Consider the following 22,124-nt stretch of genomic DNA (forward strand, 5'->3'; position numbering starts at 1 on the left):
CTGGTTTTAGAAAAGGCAGAAGAACTGGAGATCAAATTGCCAACATCCGCTGAATCATCGAAAAAGCAAGAGAGTTCCAGAAAAACATCTACTTCTCCTTTATTGACTATGCCAAAGCCTTTGACTGCATGGATCACAATAAACTGTGGAAAATTCTGAAAGAGATGGGAATACCAGACCATCTGACCTGCCTCTTGAGAAACCTGCATGCAGATCAGGAAGCAACAGTTAGAACTGGACATGAAACAACAGACTGGTTCCAAACAGGGCAAGGAGTACATCAAGGCTATATATTGTCACCCTGCTTATTTAACTTACATGCAGAGTACATCATGAGAAATGCTGGACTGGATGAAGCACAAGCTGGAATCAAGATTACTGAGAAAAATATCAGTAACCTCAGATATGCAGACGACACCACCCTTATGGCAGAAAGTGAAGAAGAACTAAAGAGCCTCTTGATGAAAGTGAAAGAGGAGAGTGAAAAAGTTGGCTTAAAACTCAACATTCAGAAAACAAAGATCATGGCATCTGGTCCCATCATTTCATCGCAAATAGATGGTGAAACAGTGAGAGACTTTATTTTCGTGGGTTCCCAAATCACTGCAGATGGTGACTGTAGCCATGAAATTAAAAGACGTTTGCTCCTGGGAAGAAAAGCTATGACCAACCTAGACAGCATATTAAAAAGCAGAGACATTACTTTGCCAACAAAGGTGCATCTAGACAAAGCTATGGGTTTTCCAGAAGTCATGTATGGATGTGAGAGTTGGACTATAAAGAAAGCTGAGCACCAAAGAATTGACGCTTTTGAACTGTGGTGTTGGAGAAGACTCTTGAGAGTCCCTTGGACAGCAAGGAGATCCAACCAGTTCATCCTAAAGGAAATCAGTCCTGAATATTCATTGGAAGGACTGATGCTAAAGCTGAAACTCCAATACTTTGGCCACCTGTTGTGAAGAACTGACTGATTGGACATGGGTTTGGGTAGACTCCAGGAGTTGGTGATGGACAGGGAGGCCTGGCGTGCTACAGTCCATGGGGTCGCAAATAGCTGGACACAACTGAGCAACTGAACTGAACCAAAGGAACAAAGTCTAAATAAAAAAGAACAGCATTTGAAGTGTACTAATTTATAAAGTGTGAAAGTGAAAGTCGCTCAGTCCTGTCCAGCTCTTTGGGACCCCATGGACTATACGGTCCATGGAATTCTTTAGGCCAGAATACTGGAGTGGGTAGCCTTTCCCTTCTCCAGGGGATCTTCCCAACCCAGGGATCGAATCCAGGTCTCTCACATTGCTGGTGGATTCTTTACCAGCTGAGTCACAAGGGAAGCCCAAGAATACTGGAGTGGATAGCCTATCCCTTCTCCAGCCGATCTTCCCAACCCAGAAATCGAAGCAGGGTCACCTGCATTGCCAGCGGATTCTTTACCAACTGAGTTATCACTAATGTAGAAATTGAGACATGATTTCAATTTCTGAAGATTATAATAAAGAGGAACAAATAAATAACTGTTTGAATAAAGGGAAAAATGAAAGAAAGAAAAATAATTAGGCCATATCCAGTAAAAGTTTATGAAAAAGAAAAAAGGAGGGAAGAGGAAAGAAAAAAGTGCCAATGTGTAATGTTTTCTTTCCTACATCCACACATTATAGCACCAACTAGAAACCAGAGTGACTGCACAAATATTTAATGATCAGCATGGAACTGGCCCAGCAACCCACTATAGTATTCTTGCTTGGAGAATTCCATGGACAGAGGAGCCTAATGGGTTACAGTCCACGGGGTCCCAAAGAGTCACACATGACAGTGACTTAACACCCATGCAAGACTATCAGTCCTCCGGACAATAAATCCTTTTCATTATGGTATAACTCATTAAGGTGTAACTCATGACAAAAAAAAAAAAATGCTAAGTAATAATGATAATTGAATATGAGCACTGAAATAAAATTTAGAGATTTATTTTTCAAATTATTTGTACACTCCAATTCACAAAGCCCTTTCAGGGGCCACTGCAGAGGATGGATGTCAAGCAGACGACCCTTAGTGGTCAATCAGATAGCTCTTGCTTTCATTTGGTGGTCTTACTCAGGAGATTTTAAACTTAGGAAATGATTCCATAGTTTTTATAAGCTTTAAAATAACCAATGTAATCCAAAGTTCTCTGTTTACAGATGACAAAGAGTAAACCGGAAATGCTGAATGACTTTATCAAGGACCTAAGGAAAATAATGGCATAACTGGGTCTTCTGATTCTCAAATCATGCTCTCCACAATTTGTGCAAGTAATCACAAAGCTCCCTAGAACAATCAAAAGAAGAGGGGAAGACCCATGTGGCTATGAGAACAGCTTCCTAGGAAAATCATTAACCCTACCTCTTTCACATCATGTCACTTAAGCCCCTTTTGGAGTATAAATAGGTGGCATTTATAAACATCTGTGCATACCAGCTATTTTCCAGCTTCGCTTTTTCAAATTAACCTACATGTACTAAGCAAATACTTTGTGTCAGTTACTGTGAAGAAGGATTGAACAAAACATAGTCCTTATTTTTCAAGGACCCTCAGACAAGTTGGGGGAGAAAGACAAGTATAACAAGTAAATAATTATAACTTACGGTGTGGTAAGTGCCATAATGCATGCATGTATAGCATTTTATGGGCTTCCCTGGTGGCTCAGTGGTAAGAATCTGCCTACCAATGCAGGAAATGTGGGTTCGATTCCTTGGCCAGGAAGACCTCCCACAAAAGGAAATGGCAACCCACTCCAATATTATTACCTGGGAAATTCCATGGAGAGAGGAGCCTGGTCGGCTACAGTCCACTGAATTGCCAAAGAGTTGGACACAACTGAGTGACTAAACAACAACATAGGGTGTCATGGAACAACAGAAGAAAACTTCAAAAGAAATGCAACTCAGCACAGGAAAAGGTTTCCAAAAAGAAGTGACTCTGAAAGTCTTGAAAATAATGAGTCAGAATGCAACAGGCAGATGAAGAATGGAAGTAGTAGTCCAGTCAAAGGAAATAGCATATGCAGTGCCTAGAGGTGCCATTGTGGACAAAAAAAAAAGGCTTCCATATGGTTTTAGAATGGGTTAAAAGGCTGGAAGTGGTGGGAGATGAGGCTAGAGGAGTGGGACAAAGCCAGACTAAGAAAACAATCCGGAGACACAAATAAATATTAAGTAGACATGATCAGATTAGCCTCAGCAAAATCTCTCTTGTTGACTTGTAGAAGATGATCAGGATGACTGAGACAGGCTACCTAAAAACCTCTTGGGAAGCCAAAGGAACAGAGGTGATGACAGGTAACAAATTCTTTAAAAGAAAAGGACAGTAGCAAATGACATCAGATCAAGGGAATGAAAAAGAAACAGTTAAAGTAAGATCTACAGAAGTTAGAGATTGATAAGACATGCGATGTGAAGGAGATGTGGAAGAGAAGAATAGCTCCCAATTTTATGGCCTGAGTCAACTGAATAAATGAATTTGACTCAATTCACTGAGATTTAAATAAAATAGAAGCAATTTAACTAGGAAGGGATGTTTAGCTTTAATATTTTAAGCCTGACAGAACACTGGTAAGGATGCTAGGTGGGCTATTAAAAATAAGCCTTTAGAGTCAAAAAATGAAGTCAGATTAGCAATGTGAGCATGTTTGTGTTTGAAACCATGAAAGTGTATAAAAGAACACAAAGAGAATGTTTAGTTTGAAATGAGGATTGAGAAAAAGCCTTAGGCAACATGAATATTTTAGGGGCACGTAGGGGCTACCCTGGAGAAGAGTGGCTACCCACTCTAGTACTCTTGCCTGGAGAATCCCATAGACAGAGGAGCCTGGCAGGCTCCAGTACATGGGGTCGAAAAGAGTTAGACACGACTGAGCGACTAAGCATGCAGGGGCTTCCCAGGTGGCTCAGTAGTAAAGAAAGAAAGTGAAAGTGAAGTCACTCAGTCGTGTCCGACTCTTCGAGACCCCATGGACTGTAGCCTACCAGGCTCCTCCATTCATGGGATTTTCCAGGCAAGGGTACTGGAGTGGGTTGCCCTTTCCCTCTCCAAGTAGTAAAGAAAACACCTGTCAAAAAAAAAGAAAACACCTGTCAAACCAGGAGATGTGGGTGCAATCCCTGGGTTGGGAAGATGCCCTGGAGAAGGTAATGGAAACCCGCCTGAGTATTCTTGTCTGGGAAATCTGATGGACACATAAGCCTGGTGGGCTACAGTCCATGAGGTTGCAAAACAGACATGATTTAGTGACTAAATAACAACAAAAGAGGAACCCACAAATGAAAGTGAGAAAGAATTGCTTGGAGGCATATTGAAAAAGGAAACAGGAAACACACAGAAGCACACCAATGAGATTTGTGTGGATTAGGAAGGGGTCTGAAAAAGTTCCTGTTTCATCCCAGCTAGTCCCTAGAACAACTAGACAAGTTCTTCTAATTAGAACAATGCAACTTTTTGAATTTTTTCATTCATGCAAAAAGGCAACAAAAAGATATGGCAAGATGCTGCAATACCATCCACCTACAGTACTTGAAAAGATTAACAGAAATTTAAAAGATATTAAGGAAAATCAATGGAACTAAAAATATTAATGGGTACTATCTAGCTTATATCATAACTGAAAAAAAGGTAAAAGTAATCTTACCCTTATTGTAAGTGTGAGTGGATTACCGTCTATTGGTACTTTATGTGGATTAAACTTTGTTTTTTTATCTCTTAGAAAGCGTGGTTTTAAAATATATCCAGAACAACCATTATCCAAAAATTTCCCATTTTGAAGATCCATAGGGAGACCAGGGGTCTGGAAATTTAAGGCCACTGTAAGGGAAAAGAGTACTTTAACTTTTGTCAGTAAATGAGAGAATATCTAAAGAAACATAGTTAAACAGTTGAGTGAAACCTAATCATGGATTATATATCTTTGAACATTTTAACAGCAAGTGTTCACCAAATGACTCATGATGTTTAAACATTTGCTGTTGCCATGTCTCCATTAACAGATGAAGGTGAATTTCAAAACTTAATCTGTAAATTATTCTACAGCTTTTGAGTTAAAAAACCAAACTGGCACATAGCACAGATTATAGAACAGCAATGTACATGTCAGATAACATTCAGGAAATATGAAAATAAAGAAAATCACTACATTAAATGCTGGAAGAGTTGACACCAATGTATCATAAACTTTCAAGTCTAAAGGGGTACTGTTATCACTTGAGGAGAAAGCGAGGAACAGGCAGAGCGATAATTGTTGTTAAAATATACAGACAACTTCATATAGCCTGATAAACAGATACCGGTGGTATTCAGTACCGCCATCTGCCCCCCACTGCCCACCCCACCATCCTGGTCCCAACTGTTCCCTCTCTACAAACCTATGGGCCTTGCCACAGTTCAGTAACAGAAGAGTTAACACTTGGCACTTTCTAACTGCTTAGTCCCAGAGGCATACCAGTTGATCAGTTTGGAATAAGGAGGGTCTGACAAGGATAAAGTAACAGAGCTCATTACTCATTTTTCAGTACTATGAATTCAGAAGTGATTAAAGTACAAAGAGCACAGGTCACTTGATTTGAAGAGGCCCTTATCAAATCTTTCATGCAAAGCACTGGATCTTCACTGTCCTCTTACGTTCATTTTCAGTTTCCTTTTCCCCTTCCGACACTTCCCGTGCAAACTCTTCATGAATTTAACCTCCATGTCTATACCCTTACCTAGATTTATCCTATGCAACCCATTTAAGAATAAACTCAACTCTGGAAGTCAGTGATTCATCACTGCTTGACTCCAAAACATTCAGGGTCAAAAATTTTTCAAAGGAGGCTCTTTTCATGAATATTTTATTAGTTCACAAAATGAACTTATTTTGCCTTATTTTTGCAAAAAAAAAAAAAAAAATACAAAAAAACCCCAAACCTCAATATTCTATATAACATACCCATTTGACAACCTACATTCCAAAATTCTTGAGGATTAAAATTAGAAGAGTCAGCTCTTATTGCTTTGGGATATACTCTGGTAATGAACTTCCTGGTGTGAAGAATAAATTCCCTGGCTGAAAAACAAATTTATTAAAATATTGCAAAATATTTCAAATAAACTACTATGTATATATATTTATTTAATTCTACAATTTTGATGTCTACTGTCTTGGCAAAAGTATTTGCAATTCATGGAAATCAAAATAAATTCATACTTTTGTTTCATGGTGTAATTCAACTGTTATGGAAAAGTTAATAATAATTTATTTTACAATTTTATGTAATCATTCACTTGAAGAAAGAAACAACTGAATAACATGTTTCTTTTTCTCACATTCAAGTTAATTTCACTTTGACATAGAGCATATAAAATTCCAAAATAAAATACCATCCATAATGGTAAATGGTGTAAATTAGCTTTAAATCTTAAGTGATTTAAATAGAATAAATAGAAATGTGTAAAAAATATATGTAGACACTTAAAGAATATGTATAGGAATTGTAAAGAAACTGAAACAGACTGTGTGTAGGTATGTGTTTGACCCAGGTGACTCAGGGTACAGAGTCTGCCTGCCAATGTAAGAGATGCTGGTTCAATCCTTAGATTGGGAAGACCTCCTGGAAGAGGAAATGGCAACCCACTCTAGTGTTCTTGCCCGGGAAATCCCATGGACAGAGGAGGTCATGGGGTCCCATGGGGTCACAAAGAGCCAGACACAACTTAGTGACTAAACAAAAACCACCATTGGATACCCCTCAAATTTTTGAACACAGATTTCATATTTCTCCAACGTTTTTATTCTTTCACTGTGTAGATCCTCTTCCCACATCTATTTAGGCTAATACAGTGAGAGTCGTGGAAGAAATGGTTATTGCCTACACCCACTCTATTTGCTAGTCAAGTCTGAGCAGAATCATTGCCACTCTCATCCTAAATGCTATTCTTTTCCTAAGATGCATGGTCAGATAAAACATTAGTTACTGAAGTTAATAGTAATAATTATAGTTGATTTAATTAATTCATTTCTAAAGGCTATACTCTCCTTGAGGAAAAGTTCATTTGAAGCTTCTCATGTATAAATGTGTTTTGTGTGTTTAACTGTTATGATTTCTTATATAGTCCTACATTAGATGTCTACCTTTCGATAAAACATGGACTCTTCTGGGTCTTAACTTTTTTCATCTACAAAGTGATAAACGTGAATGATCACTAAATATCCTTAACCTGATTTTGTTACTTCTGAGACTTAGAAATTAAACATGCTATGTTTTCACAAATGCAATTTATGTCTATTTTAGATAAATGAGAAAATCAAATAGAAAATATAAGAAAACAACATATAATCTCATCGCTCTATTAATAACCCTGATAACCTCTTGGTATATATATTTCCATTCTTCTGACATAGGTATATACCTATGCTTCAATTGAATCTTATTGTTTACTCTGTTTTAAAAACTTCCATTTTCGACTTACTAAGAAAACATGAAAATCATTCCATTTCAATAATATTCACATATGATATTATTTTTAGATGAATGAAAAGCATTCACATATATGAAAACTTGTTTTTTATTTTTCCTTATAATAAAATTAATGATGTTTATTATATTTTAAGAATGATGGACCTCCTTGCAGTACATCTTTGACCAATCATTAATTATATACTAGAGTCAGGCATCCTGGAACACGAACTCTAGTGGGCCTTAGGAATTATCAAACAAAGCTAGTTAGAAGTGATGGAATTCCAGTTGAGCTATTTCAAATCCTGAAAGAGGATGCTGTGAAAGTGCTGCACTCAATATGCCAGCAAATCTGGAAAACTCAGCAGTGGCCACAGGACTGGAAAAGGTCAGTTTTCATTCCAATCTCAAGGAAAGGCAATGCCAAAGATTGCTCAAACTACCATACAGTTGCACTCATCTCACACACTAGCAAAATAATGCTCAAAACTCTCCAAGCCAGGCTTCAACAGTATGTGAACCGTGAAACTCCAGATGTTCAAATTGGATTTAGAAAAGGCAGAGGAATCAGAGATCAAATTGCCAACATCCGCTGGATCATCGTAAAAGCAAGAGAATACCAGAAAAACATCTAATTGTGCTTTATTAACTACGCCAGAGCCTCTGACTGTCTGGATCACAACAAACTGTGGAAAATTCTGAAAGAGATGGGAATACCAGACCACCTTACCTGTCTCCTGTGAAATCTGTATGCAGGTCAAGAAGCAACTGTTAGAACCAGACATGGAACAACAGACTGATTACAAACTGGGAAAGGAGTAGGTCAAGGCTGTATATTGTCACCCTGCTTATTTAACTTATATGCAGAGTACATCAGGAGAAATGCTGGACTGGATGAAGCACAAGCTGGAATCAAGATTGCTGAGAAAAATATCAGTAACCTCAGATATGCAGATGACACCACCTTTATGGCAGAAAGTGAAGAAGAACTAAAGAGCCTCTTGATAAAAGTGAAAGAGGAGAGAGAAAAAGTTAGCTTAAAACTCAACACTGAGAAAACGAAGATCATGGCATTGTGTCATCACTTCATGGCAAATAGATGGTGAAACAGTGAAAGGCATTATTTTCTTGGGCTCCAAAATCACTGCAGATGGTGACTGCAACCATGAAATAAAAAGACGTTTGCTCCTTGGAAGAAAAGCTATGACCAACCTAGACAGCATATTAAAAAACAGAGACATTACTTTGCCAACAAAGGTCCGTCTAGACAAAGCTATAGTTTTTCCAGTAGTCATGTATGGATGTGAGAGTTGGACTATAAAGAAAGCTGAGCACCAAGAATTGATGCTTTTGAACCATGGTGTTGGAGAAGACTCTCGAGAGTCCCTTGGACTGCAAGGAGATCCAACCAGTCAATCCTTAAGTAAATCAACTCTGAATATTCATTGGAAGGACTGATGCTGAAGCTGAAACTCCCATCCTTTGGCCACCTGATAAGAAGAACTGACTCACTGGAAAAGACCCTAATGCAGGGAAAGACTGAAGGCAGGAGGAGAAGGGGACAACAGAGGATGAGATGGTTGGATGGCATCACCAACTTGATGAATATGAGTTTGAGCAAGCTCTGGGAGTTGGTGATGGACAGGGAGGCCTGGTGTGCTGCAGTCCAGGGTAGTCACAAAGAGTCGGACACGACTGAGTGACTGAACTAAACTGAACTGACTTTTAGTTCAAGAAAACTGCTCTATACTCTTTCCAAAGAAATGGTGATGCTATCTTTTATGACTCAACTCAGTCCCTTTTCAAATGCTGAGCAAGTGTTTAATATGATGAGAATGAGAGAATTATAACCATTTTTGCTGTGCCCAGAAGTCCCAACCACATGAACAACAACAAAACAATCCAATAGTTTGAAATGATGGACTGTAGTAAAGTAGGTCAAATTCAAACTCCATTCACAATATTTCACGGTAAAAATATACTTTATATCACAATCCAACACCACACACATACACACACAACTGTTTTATAAAATAATTCTTATGTTTCCTGCATACAATATACTCTTCTGTACTCTATTGTTTAGTTCTATTCCATTCCATTTTATTATATTCCATTTCATACTATTCTCTTCTTTTAACTGCCATGTAGAGCTACTGAATAGATTTTTGGTCACAAACCTCAGTTTACAACAAAAACCAAAAAGTCCTAAAGTATCCAGCATGTTTCTAATAGGCATTTTGAGGACATGAGTTAAAGCATGCCTCAAAACCCTAAAGCACCGGTGGCCAGCCCAATGAGGTTAACCACCATATATACTAGAATCTTCATTTCCAAATAGCCAGGAGCTTTTCTCAAGTTTTTTTTGCAGGTTTGCGGGTGCTGATTTCTCTGCTTCTACATAAGATAGTAGATTGCAGTTTTTAAAAAGGATATGGCAAGTCACCTTATTCTCATTGACTGTGGAGGCCCAGCATAGGCTGCCTCAAAATGTGCCTCAGTGGCATATTGATTATTTTGGATTAAAGTTAAGCAATGGCCAGTGCAAGAGGGACACTCTCCCTCTTTTCTTTTTCTTTCAAAACAGTAAATAAATCTCTCATGTGAAAGGTACACTCCCTGTATCCGAAGGTAGGACATCCTTTCCACCAATGATAGGGAATTCAGAGCTGAGAAGCCTATAAAAATAAACCTGGTGTCTTATTTAATTACTACCCCAAGCTCAAACTGTTTAGATTCTTCACTAATTTCCTGTCAGTTTCTCATACATTTGTTTCTTTGTCTGGAAAGCATAAAAGCTGCCTACTTTGGTCACTTCTTAGGGTCTCATTTCTATGAATTAAATTTTGTTTTATTTTTCTCCTGTCAATATGTCTGGCATCAATTTTATTACTAGTCCAGTCACAAGAATTCAAGAGGGGTAAGAGAGAAAAGATTTCCCCTACCAACAGACCATTCGTTTTTAAGTTGATAAATGCTGTTTAGTCACTAAGTCGTGTCTGACTCTTTTGTGACCCCATGGACTGTAGCCACCAGGCTCCTCTGTCCATGGGATTTTCCAGGAAAGAACTGGAGTGGGTTGCCATTTTCTTCTCCAGGGGATTTTCCTGACCCAGGGATCAAACCTGAGTCTCCTGCTTTGGCAGCTGTATTCTCTACCACTGAGCCACCAAGGAAGCTCCAAGTTGATGATGTTCCCCACCATGTAAGTCTGAGAACAAGGCAGAGTCCACTTCCCATTCTTTTTCCCAGGCCTGACAGTCGTATCTCGGGCTGTACCACATAGAGTAACGCACCTCAGATTTAGAGTCTGGAGACAGTGAAAACAAGATTCAGAGACAAATGGCTCCTCTGTAGGCACACAGCTATCAGGCAGCCTGGTCTGAGTACCATTTTTACCTTCTTCTTCACTTTAGAGATGCAGCTTCTACTCTATGATCTCTACCTCATAGATGCCCACTTCTGCTAGTGGTAAAGAATCCTACCAACACAGGAGACACAAGAGACACAGGTTTGATCCCTGGGTTGGGAAGATCCCATGGAGTAGGATCCCACTCCAGTATTCTTGGCTGTAAGATTCCACGGAAAGAGGAACCTGGGAGGCTACAGTCGCAAAGAATCAGACACAACTGAGTGACTCGGCATTCATTCATTCATAGATGTCCACAAAGTTGACCCTGGCTTCAATTTCGCTGCCATAAGCCAATCAATCTTAAGGGAAATCAACCCTGAATACTCGCTGGAAGGACTGATGCTGAAGCTGAAGCTCCAGTATTTTGGTCATCTGACGTGAACAGCTGACTCATTGGAAAAGCGCCTGCTGCTGAGAAAGACTGAGGCAGAAGAAGAGGGGATCAGAGGATGAGATGGCTGGATGGTATCACCAATGCAGTGGACGTAAATTTGGGCAAACTTCGGGAGATGGTGAGGGGTAGGGAAGCCTGGCATGCTGCAGTTCATGGGGTCTCAAAAGAGTCCGACACAAATGGGTGACTGAACAACAACAATCCTTTATCATCTCCTCCCTACAGCCAGCATCACTCTTATGCTGCTAACAGAGGCATCTTTCAGAAACATACAAGGGATCATGTAACTCCTGAGATTTCAATCTTCTGCTCACGTACAAAGTTCAAGTTTCTTCCAATTTAGCTTTGCCTACCTCTGCAACCTTGTCATTCACTACTCTCTCATATAAACTGCTCACCACAGCCCCTCCCAACAAAGTGTCCATACTGGACATTCTCAAGCAAACTTTCATGACTTAGAGAAGTAAATTAATGGTTCAGTTCTGTGAAATAAAATGTAAAGTGACCTGAGGCACATAACCCTTTTTAAAATCTGTTAAATACATTGAAATTGTATTCGAACATAGTTTTATGAACATTATTGACCAATTTTTACATCTTAAAAGTGAATATAACTTGTTTAAACACTTCATCTATTTGAATTATAAGAATTTACCTGCCAACTTTGTAAGTTTTCGGGCTTGGGATTCCCCAATAGAGTTGCTTTCATTAAATTGTTGATATAGATTTGAATGATGAAAACTTTTGAACTTCTCAACTTTAGTATAAATAACAAGATCAGATAGGGCCATAGATATTTTTATCTTTATGGTGCAAACAAAAAAAAAAACAATAATTTCACAATTTTGCACTAATCATTTGAAAAATTATTTTTCCAATAAGGAAAATACGCTTTCAAATCAATGATTTTAGTTTTTTCATAAGATTATACCCTCAAAAACTATTTGAATTGGGTCAATGTAAATACGTTCTATGATAATAGCATTTGATGTTACTTACCAGGCAATCTAAACCTAAAATCCCAATTCATGCAGTAAGTACTGAAGATGACAATTATTTCTATTTCCTTTTCCCAAAGGTCTTAGTTTAGTCTACTGAATTTTACAAGTTCAGGAATTTTAGACTATTTCCAATGTGATCTAACATTTTGGAATAACTTCTGCTGTATAGTACACTATTGTACACTTTTCCAGCCCAAAATCTATATTCTCTGCAGTTCTGTTAGCCTCTTCCAAAGTGTTTTTTTGCCCCCTCCCCAGGAAAACATTGCCTGCCCATGCTCAATCCATGTGCTTAAGTGTCAATCATGTGAAGTGGGTGTGGCTAAGCAGAGTGCATTCCCCTGGCAACAGAAACCAATTTAGGCATGTGCGCATGCTTGGATCACAGCCAGCCTACTACTGTGATCCAAAAGGAGTTGGCTTGGGTAGCTGAAAGATAGACAGGACTTTTAGATTTGAATCTAGAAGCATGTAAAACTGAAGCTTTGCAAAGGCTTGCATCCATATCAGGAAAGTGGGGCCAAAGTTGGCAGAAAGAAAATTCTGTGGACTTTGCTTAATACGCTTTAACAAATCATTCCTGAAATTAGATTCCCTTTCCTGAATGTTTCATTTCTATTGACCAGCTGAATTAATTCACATTTTATTTAAACCAGCTGAATTAGTTTTGTATTGCTTGCAACCTTGTATACCTTCCTTTGTCATGCTAACTTGTATACTTAAATACTATATAATATAAACAGTGATTTTCTTGTCTCTGACAGTAAGCTCTCCTTCAAGGCAGAGACATTATCTTTTACACACAGCACAACGTCTAATATATAAGAAGGCCTAACATTTGTTGGCTGTAGAGAAAAAGAATTTACGAACAGCTAACATGGGGAAAGAGATAACAACTTCTAAAATTTCTTTTCCACTGCTAATTTTTTCCAAATAAATTTTAAATGATAAACTAAAGTGATTACAAGTAGGAAAAAGATGTTTTCCTCCAAAAAGTTTTAAAAATTCTCAACTAACAAAAAAATAAAACAACTTTTCAATCACTTGTAAGATTTTCACAAAACGTTGCCTCACCTTCTTTTTCCTGAAGAGTGGGATTCTGACCACCCGTTTCGACTGTTCTTCCTTTTCCAAATCATCTCGAAAATCACCCACTGGTTCTGGTTCTTTGGCATCACTTCCATCCTCCTCTTGTTCCACCTCCTCCTCTTCTTCATATTCCTCTACCTGCCCATGCATATCAGAACCTCTCCTTTCAAGGGTTTCACGTAAGGTTCCTATTTTCTTGTTTCTAACTAATATTTTGAATTTTAATGCCTACAGAAACAATTTGAAAGAGATACAATTATACATGTACAGCTAAATTTGCACTTGTCATGGTCATTGAAAAGCCTTTCATCATATTTTCAATTTGCCCACAGTAGTAATATAGGTAGCCCCTTTTTCCATATTCCTAAAAACCTAATAGAAACAAAGGGATCTACCTGGTGGCTCAGAGGTAAAGAATCTGCCTGCAATGCAGGAGACCTGGGTTTGAACCCTGGTTCAGGCAGATTCCCTGCAGAAGGGAATGGCTATCCACTCCAGTATTCTTACCTGGAGAATCCCATGGACAGAGGAGCCTGGCGGGTTGCAGTCCATAGCGTTGCAAAGAGTCAGACATGACTGAGCAACTAACACTACACTAGACTATCCTTTTTATCAAAATATATTCACCTAAATGCTCATGGGCTATTTCCTAGGAACATTGCAAAGATACACCACTATAATTAAAACTAAGCATTTTTCATTAATCTCCAGCTCAGTCTCATTGGCCAATATTAATAGCAGCAGTCTTTTTCTTAGCCTGAGCTTCTCAGACAAAGTATTACCTCTGGTGAAGGTAGTCTGTCTGAAAAATTATCAAGCGTATATGACAGCAAGGCATCCCCAAAAGTAGCGAGCAAACTGTCGGCCATCACTTCTTGTTGGGAAGGGGAGCAGTGATTTTCTAAAGACAGCACCACTGGGTACTCAGATGCCTAAAAAAATTAACCATTACCACAGTTAACAATCAAAACTCCTCAGTAACTTTAATGCAATTAATAAAAGTACTTAATTGATTTTAAAACTAACTTCTAATGTTCAGTACCTTAGCAAAATAATTATCTATTCTTTAAACTGAAAATACTTTTGAGTCTGACAAAACAGGGAACATTAAATCTGTACATAAAGGTAAATTAGTCCCAGTTGTACTTAAAATATAGGGGGAAAAACTGAAACCCCCAACAAATAAATTTGTTAAAACTCCCCATGTTTTAAAATAAATAATAGCACATTCATATAAAGGAATGATAAAGATCTGTCACAGAGGAAGTAGAGCTATATATACTGCTATAGAAATAAGGTATCTATGATCTAGTCTTAAGAAGAAAACCAAGTTGCCAAAAAGTAAGATTCTACATTTTTACTTTATAAAGTACATATCTATGTTTTGATATTTTTAGGAAAAACGTTAACACTGATATGTTAGACAAAATGTTAATTTTCTACTTTTTTCTATTTTAAATTCTATAATCAAAATTCACTGCATTATAATTAGAAACGAAGATAAAGATATTTCCAGGTTTTAAATATGAAAGAATATCTAGTAAGTAAAAGCGCCTTTGTGTGTGTGTGTGTGTGTGTGTGTGTGTGTGTGTGTGTGTGTGTGTGTGTGTGTGTGTGTGTGTGTGCATGCTAAGCCACTTCAGTCATGTCTATTCTTTGTGACCCTGTGAACTTTAGCCCACCAGGCTCCTCTGTCCATGGAAATCTCTAGGCAAGAATACTGGAGTGGGTTAAAAGTGACTCTACAAAGGTATTTTCCACCACTGTAACTTTTAAATTTGTCACAAAATAGTGAATATCACTCATTTGGATATCTTATTCAAAATTATTTTCCTTCTTTCCACATATAATTTTCAGGGCACATTTGCCAATTTACAGTAACAAGAAAAGGAATTGCAAGGTCTGCTGAATTATTACAGACCTTTGATAGATATGTCATATGTCATATTGCATATAACATATCATATTAAGTCTGAGCTTATTAATTTCTTATGGCTGCTGTAACAAATTACCATAAATTAGGTTGCATGAAACAACAGATATTTATCTTTTCACAGTTGTGGAGGCCAAGATTTTGAAATCAGTTTCACAGGCTAAAATGAAGATGTCAGCAGGTTCTACGGGAGATCTTCCCTGCCTCTTCCAGCTTCTGGTGGTGGCCAGCATTTCTTGGCTTGTGGTCATATCACTCCAGTGTCTGCCCCTCATCTTCGCACTGCCTCTTCTTCTATTGTGTGTCAAATCTCCCTCTGCCTCCCATGAAGAAGGATACGATACTGGCATTTAGGACCCATCCAGATAACTCAGGGTGGTGTCTAATCTCAAGATTCTTAACTTATCACGTCTGCAAAGATCCTTTTAACAAATAAAGTAACATTTACAGGTTCCAGGAATTAGAATCTAGTATCTTTGGGGCTCTTATTCAGCCTACAAAATGATCTTCTTGCAAATACCCACATATATATATATATATAGGGCTTCCCTGATGGCTCAGACAGTAAAGAATCTGCCTGTGGAGACCCAAGTTCAATCCCTGAGTCAGAAAGATTCCCTGGAGAAAGGAATGGCAACCCATTCCAGTATTCTTGCCTGGAGAATTCCTTGGACAGAGGAGCCTGCTGGGCTACAGTCCATGGGGTCACAAAGAGTTGGATACAACTGAGCAACTAATACTTTCATTTTCATTTATACATATATAAACTTAAGTCTAATATCAAGAGAAGAGTGTAAATTTTTTTTCCCAAATATAATAAGTGATTTTGAGTTTAGGCAAAGTGAAGACCTAGCAAATGGATTTCTCAATTAGGCCCTGACTTCACTCACTGGGAAGAGCTCACTGTCGTCTGTGGTGTTTGTTCCATCCTCTGGGAAGATCATCTTGTCTTTATCCTCCTTGGCCAGATCTGAAGTGTGAACTGAGGAGTTGGCTTTTCTTAAAGCTAAACAACTTTTGCAGTTCACTTTCTGACTAAGCGTGGTTTTAAGGTTCCCCTAGCAAGACAGACTTAGCTCCTGTTTTTAGCAATCTAATGCCCTCAAAAACCACAATTTCATATACACTTGTTTCTAGTAAGTCACATGTGCTGGAACCTATACTCAAAGTTCTTTCTGGGCCATAGATATCCAGTGTATTTTTATTTCATTGCTCTCTTATCCCCAAGTTAATGGCAACTATGTTGAGTAGAAAGTCTAAACTTCAGTCTAATCTTTGCTGCAAAACTGTGTCACTGTGTCCAACTGAGAAGTTTCACTGAGTCTGTTCAAGGCCTTTCTTTTTTCTTCATTCCATTACGTACTCTTTGGAGTCTTAAAAGTTGTAGATGTCTGTCCATCCTTGCAAGGCCTTTAAATTTTCAGGCTGTCTCTATTTCCTTTTATTCCTTCAGTTATCCATCCTGAATGAAGTGGGAGAGTTTGGTACAAAAATGTTTGGGAAGAGTATTTCAGATGAAGGGAATAGCAAGTGCAAAGGCTTTGAGATGGGTCTGAAAAGAGGTAAGGAGGTCAAAATGGCCACATGAACAAGGGAGAGAGGAGGAGAGGACATCAAGGAGGTGATGGTAAACAGGTCATGTAAGGCCTTGGGAGTCATGGTACAGACCTTAACTTCTATTTTGAGTGGAATTAAAGAGTTTGAAAAGGGGAATACCATGATCGGACTTATCAAAATGTCACTCTGCTATATTAAGATGAAACTGCAGAAGAGGAGGGAGAGAAGCAGAGACCCTGGATAAGAAGCCATTGCATTCTTTTACAAGTGGCTGACCAGTAAAAAATAAATAAAGGAGAAATTGAAAAGAAAAAAAAAAAGAAGCCATTGCAATAACACAAGTCAGAGGTGATGCTGGTTGACCAGGAGAGTGACAGTGAGAATGGGGAAAGGGATTAAATTCAGTGTACATTTTGAAATTAGAACCAGGAGGATTTGCTGAAGAACATATAGAGGATTTAGAGAGAAAAGAAGGGAACATTAAAGTGGACAATAAAGATTTAGGCCAAACACAGTTGTCATTAACTGAGATGGAAAAGACCATAGGCCAAGTGGGACTAGGAAAAAGAGGGTTATGATCTGGAGCTCAAGCTGAAACATGTTAACTATAGCTATTAAACATGCAAGTGGAAATGTCAAATAGAAAGTTGTCTACATTGGTGTAAAATTCAAAGGAGAAGTTTGGATAAATTTAAACATCAGAAATTAGATTTAAGAGAATCAATGCCATATATTAAGGTTTTATATTATGATAAATTTTAAAATATTTTATGAGTATTTAGTATTTTATACTCCAAAATATAATGGAACAATTAATCTAAGTATGTGATTTTAAGTTAGGCTTCTGTTTACAGATAATACATTGACCAAGCTAAGAGAACTTTAGGTTTTTCAACTTTGTAAGTTTAATTTATTAAACAGACCTTAAATACTTAGATTTTGTTAAATCTCTTCAATTACACTACAACTGAAGTACTTAAGAAAGAAATCAAATATACTATGTTTAAAAACACAATTTAAAATGTCTGAAGGTGTTCAAACCAAGCTTGTCAATGGGATCAAGTATTGTTCAAAATTCAGTGACTATTAAAATCTGTTCAATTTACAGATGAGTATTTTTAAACTGAATTAGAAGCTTTAGAAAGAAAGAATTAGATCTTTGAATCTTTAACTTAATAAATTTAATAACAATTTTGAAATCCAAAGTAAACTTTTAAACATTTTTTTCTGTATAAATAACTGCCATCATAGTATAAAATATGCCAAAAGTTGAGATAATACATTTTTGACATTTGTGTCTTGAAAGTAAAATATCTGAATGTTGGTAAAATAGTTACTATTAAATAGAACAGTATTTCTCAAACTTTTTGGCCATAACTAGTGGTAAGAAATATAACTTACATTATGACACAATACACATGCATGCATACATATACACATATATAATATAATTACATAATTAAACAAAAAGTTCCATGAAACTACATGTACCTTCCTACCTGAGATCTGTTTTAATAAATCTATCTTTAATGATATACTCCCTGGAGAAGGAAATGGTAACCCACTCCAGCATTCTTGCCTGGAAAATCCCACCGACAGAGGAGCCTGATGGGCTACAATCCATGGGGTCATAAAGAGTCAGATATGACTGAGCATACACACATAATGATACATACTACATGGATTTTGCTAATGGACCATAACCGACAGATGAAATGTCACTGATCTAAACTAAGGCCAAGCATTATAGGATTTTGAAACAATTAAATTATCTCATGTTTAAATAACTGTGACTTAACAAAGGCATGCACATACTAGGAATGCGTATTTGTGTATCGCTTGGATAACAGTTTTAAACAGAAGCTTGCTGGTGAATGTATAGCCATGGTATACAACAGGTTCATTTTGTGATCCATCCCAGCAGTCAATTTCCAGACAGCGGCATCCTTTCACAAGGGCACTAGTAAAATTTAAACAAAATAAAATTGTCATTCCTGGATTATAGGTTATACCTTTAACCATATTCCATGGACTATACAGTCCATGGGGTCTCAAAGAGTCAGACACAACTGAGTGACTTTCACTTTCACTTTTAACCATATACTACCTGGGTTTCATTGCCTACTAGTAGATCAAAACCCTCTGTGGTTTTATAGAAAATTTTTTTCCCATGGAAGAGAACCTTAAAAATATTGCTTCTGGCTACATCTCTAAATAGGTTTAATTCTATCCATGATCAAGCCAACCTTTAGCTGCTTATTTTAACTACATGGTTTGGTGTCCAGCAAAAAATGAGGGGATTGCACTGGGTCATGCCAAACCCTTTACTCAGAAGCTCGTAAGAGTAAGCTCCGTGGTGGTGTGGAGGCCACTTTTCACTATCTCACACTGACTGAAATGAGTGAATAATGAAACATGGGAATGAATCATGAAAAATTTCTCACTCAATAAAGAAATTCTCCACTTAAATGAATCTAAGAGGGGTTTCATGAATTAAAATCTTTAATGCAGTTAATATTGGTTTTTCTCTTTTAAAGAGGAGGAAACTGCAACATAAAAAATGTTATATACATTTGTAGTTAACAAATGAGGGACTGGAAGGAAAGATCAGCACCAGAAACTTAAATATTAATAGTCAAACATCACTCTACACCACCTCTCACAAGTAGAGAAATTTTGAAAAACTTGTATCAAATTGTATCTCTCATAAGTGGGTAAGGAAATAGAGGAAGAAATATAATTAAACTTAACTGTAAATTTTCACAGGGGTAGAACATTTTCTCAGAATTCAAAATTAAATTTCTATATTTCTAAAACAACCTGTTGAAAAGGTGTATTTTCTCTCAAAAAAAATATAATGAAGTATGAATAGAAATTTCTGTAGAGCTATGAATGGGCTTATCCTTACAGGATTTTAAGTGTGTATATTTCTGAATTTGTGGATTTATGTATTTACTTAGATTTTATTATAGAAGCAATATTAACTTGTAAGTTTGATGTTATTATGGGATTATATCTTTTCTATGATTTTTCCTAAGTAATATCACCCAATCACATAGCTTTGAATGGCATATATATGCCAAGGGCTTCCAAGCTTATTTTTCCAACCTAGATACTTCTTCTAAACCCCAGATACATATACCCAACTGACTATCTTGCCTAGCCCTTTGATAACTAATCAATATCTCAAACTGAACATGGACATCACGGAACTTTTGCTTTTGAATCACACCCTACAATGGCTTCACCATCTCTGCCCATAATGTCATCACATTCTAGGTTATCAGGCCCCAAATTCTGATACCCCCTTCCCCTCATACCTCTCTTCAGATTGCCTGGTAAATTACCTTGTTGGCTCTGTCCCCTAAAATATTTCAAATTCAACCATGTGTCTCAACCGCTGCCTCATGAATTAACCATCTAGATCACCATCATCCATGGACTGCGACAATATTTTCTCAAAGCATCTCCTACCTCTACACTTTCACCATCAGTCTTTCCTCCACAGTAAAGAATAAATTAAATTATGACATTTTCCTAAGGAAAACCCCTCCATTGACTTCCCTATGCAACCAGATTAAATCCATTCTCCCTTCCATGGTCTCCAAGAGCCTCATAAACTTGCCTGTTTCCTCTAATTCACCTCTCTTCCTTCTCCATTCACTCATTTATACCCACACTTGCTGTCTTTCTTGTAAACATGCCAAGCATTATTACTTCTTCCCTTCCTACTAGATCTGAAACTTCTTTATTATCACTCAAACCACAGCTATACTCTCTTGAGAAGCCTTTCCTGAACCTTCAATTAAAAGGAGCATCCCTTACCCCACAGTTACCTTCTGTCACTTTACCCTGGTTCATATGATTCAGTCCCTTGAAATACTGATTTGTTTCCCTCTTTATTATCTGTCTATACTCATGAACAAACGAGTGTAACCACTTCGAAAATCTTGCTCACCACTGTATCTTCAGTGGACTGACTAAACTAAAACTGAAGGCTAAATTGGTATGAGCAGTATATGATACATCGTAGAAAACAAAATTAAAGGTGCAACATAGACTGCCTTTAATCTATGTAAGTCGGCTGACATATAAACATATGTATTATTATCTATAAATGCTACTGTTTTTCTTTTGGCATGGAGATATCTGAGAATTAATTTTGACCATATTTTTTTCTTTAAAGTACAGGATGCTCTGAATAGCTAAATAAGATTTTAAAAGTCTTCTTCACATTTTTCCTACACAAAATATCCAAATTGTTCAGGAATCTTCAAAGGGCCAATAACCAGGGAGAGGAGGTTGGCAGACAGGATTAGAACGGCTTCCCAGGTGGCACTGATGGGGAAGAACCCACCTGCCAATGCAGGAGATGTATGAGACACAGGTTCGATCCCTGGGTCAGGAAGATCCCCTAGAGGAGGGCATGGCAATGCACTCCAGTATTCTTGCCTGGAGAATCCCATGGACAGAGGAGCCTGGCAGGCTGCAGTCCATAGCGTCACACAGAGTCGGACATGACTGAGCGACTTAGCATGCATGCACACATGCATGATAACAATACACTGAATAAAGTATACAACCACTCAAAGGTTGGATATTCAAGATACGCACCAATCAAAATTCTCTACCCTCTGGTTTTTGTAGCGTGCACTGCCTTCCTTTACTGTGAATTACAGCCTACTGGGGTAGAAACCACTAAGACCTTTCAAACATTTTTAAAATGTAATAGATTAAAAAATCAAAAGAAATACCTTACATATCCCCAAAGGTCACTTGGTCCCCATAATTGGTCAGATATCAAGTACGTATTATGTGAACTTGAAATAAAATAATCAGTCAATGGATGAGTCATATCTTGGTAAACATGACCATACTCATTATTAAATATCAGACATTCAGATGAATCCATGTATCTTCTAAAACCTTCAAATGACATCTGGTGTGCTTGTTTAACTATAAAAAATAAAAAGAATGCAGAAATATCATAAATAGTATAAAAATTACATTTCACTTTAAACTTAGCAGCAGAGCATGTTTCTAAAGTATTCATTTAGAATTAATACTGATCTATTCAAGTTTCTTTGGAAACAAATTTTTCTAAGGTTTTTATTTTTAGTTCTTTCATATCAACATTTAAGTACACTAAATAGTACTTAATCATCTCTGTTGTTTTTTTAATGTTTAAAAAATATATACAAGACTACTATATTTAAAATAGCCAACAAAGACCTGCGTGTTTAAAAATTTTTTTCAAATAATTAAAATATATACA

At 37.3% G+C, this 22,124-nt stretch overlaps 1 protein-coding gene across 1 annotated transcript in view; it reads right to left on the reverse strand.

Annotated features, from left to right (window-relative positions):
* Positions 1–22,124, reverse strand: part of PLCZ1 (phospholipase C zeta 1) — a 45,280-nt gene that overhangs the window by 6,474 nt on the left and 16,682 nt on the right. The window contains exons 5-11 of the mRNA XM_043881856.1: positions 21,604–21,805; positions 18,665–18,809; positions 14,142–14,291; positions 13,345–13,587; positions 11,925–12,072; positions 5,957–6,073; positions 4,664–4,836 (exon numbers count right to left, since the gene is read on the reverse strand). Coding sequence (XP_043737791.1) covers positions 4,664–4,836; positions 5,957–6,073; positions 11,925–12,072; positions 13,345–13,587; positions 14,142–14,291; positions 18,665–18,809; positions 21,604–21,805 — 1,178 coding nt within the window. The remainder of the gene's footprint in view (positions 1–4,663; positions 4,837–5,956; positions 6,074–11,924; positions 12,073–13,344; positions 13,588–14,141; positions 14,292–18,664; positions 18,810–21,603; positions 21,806–22,124) is intronic.

The sequence above is a fragment of the Cervus elaphus genome, chromosome 22 (genome assembly GCF_910594005.1).
Source record: "Cervus elaphus chromosome 22, mCerEla1.1, whole genome shotgun sequence".
NCBI lineage: Eukaryota > Metazoa > Chordata > Mammalia > Artiodactyla > Cervidae > Cervus > Cervus elaphus.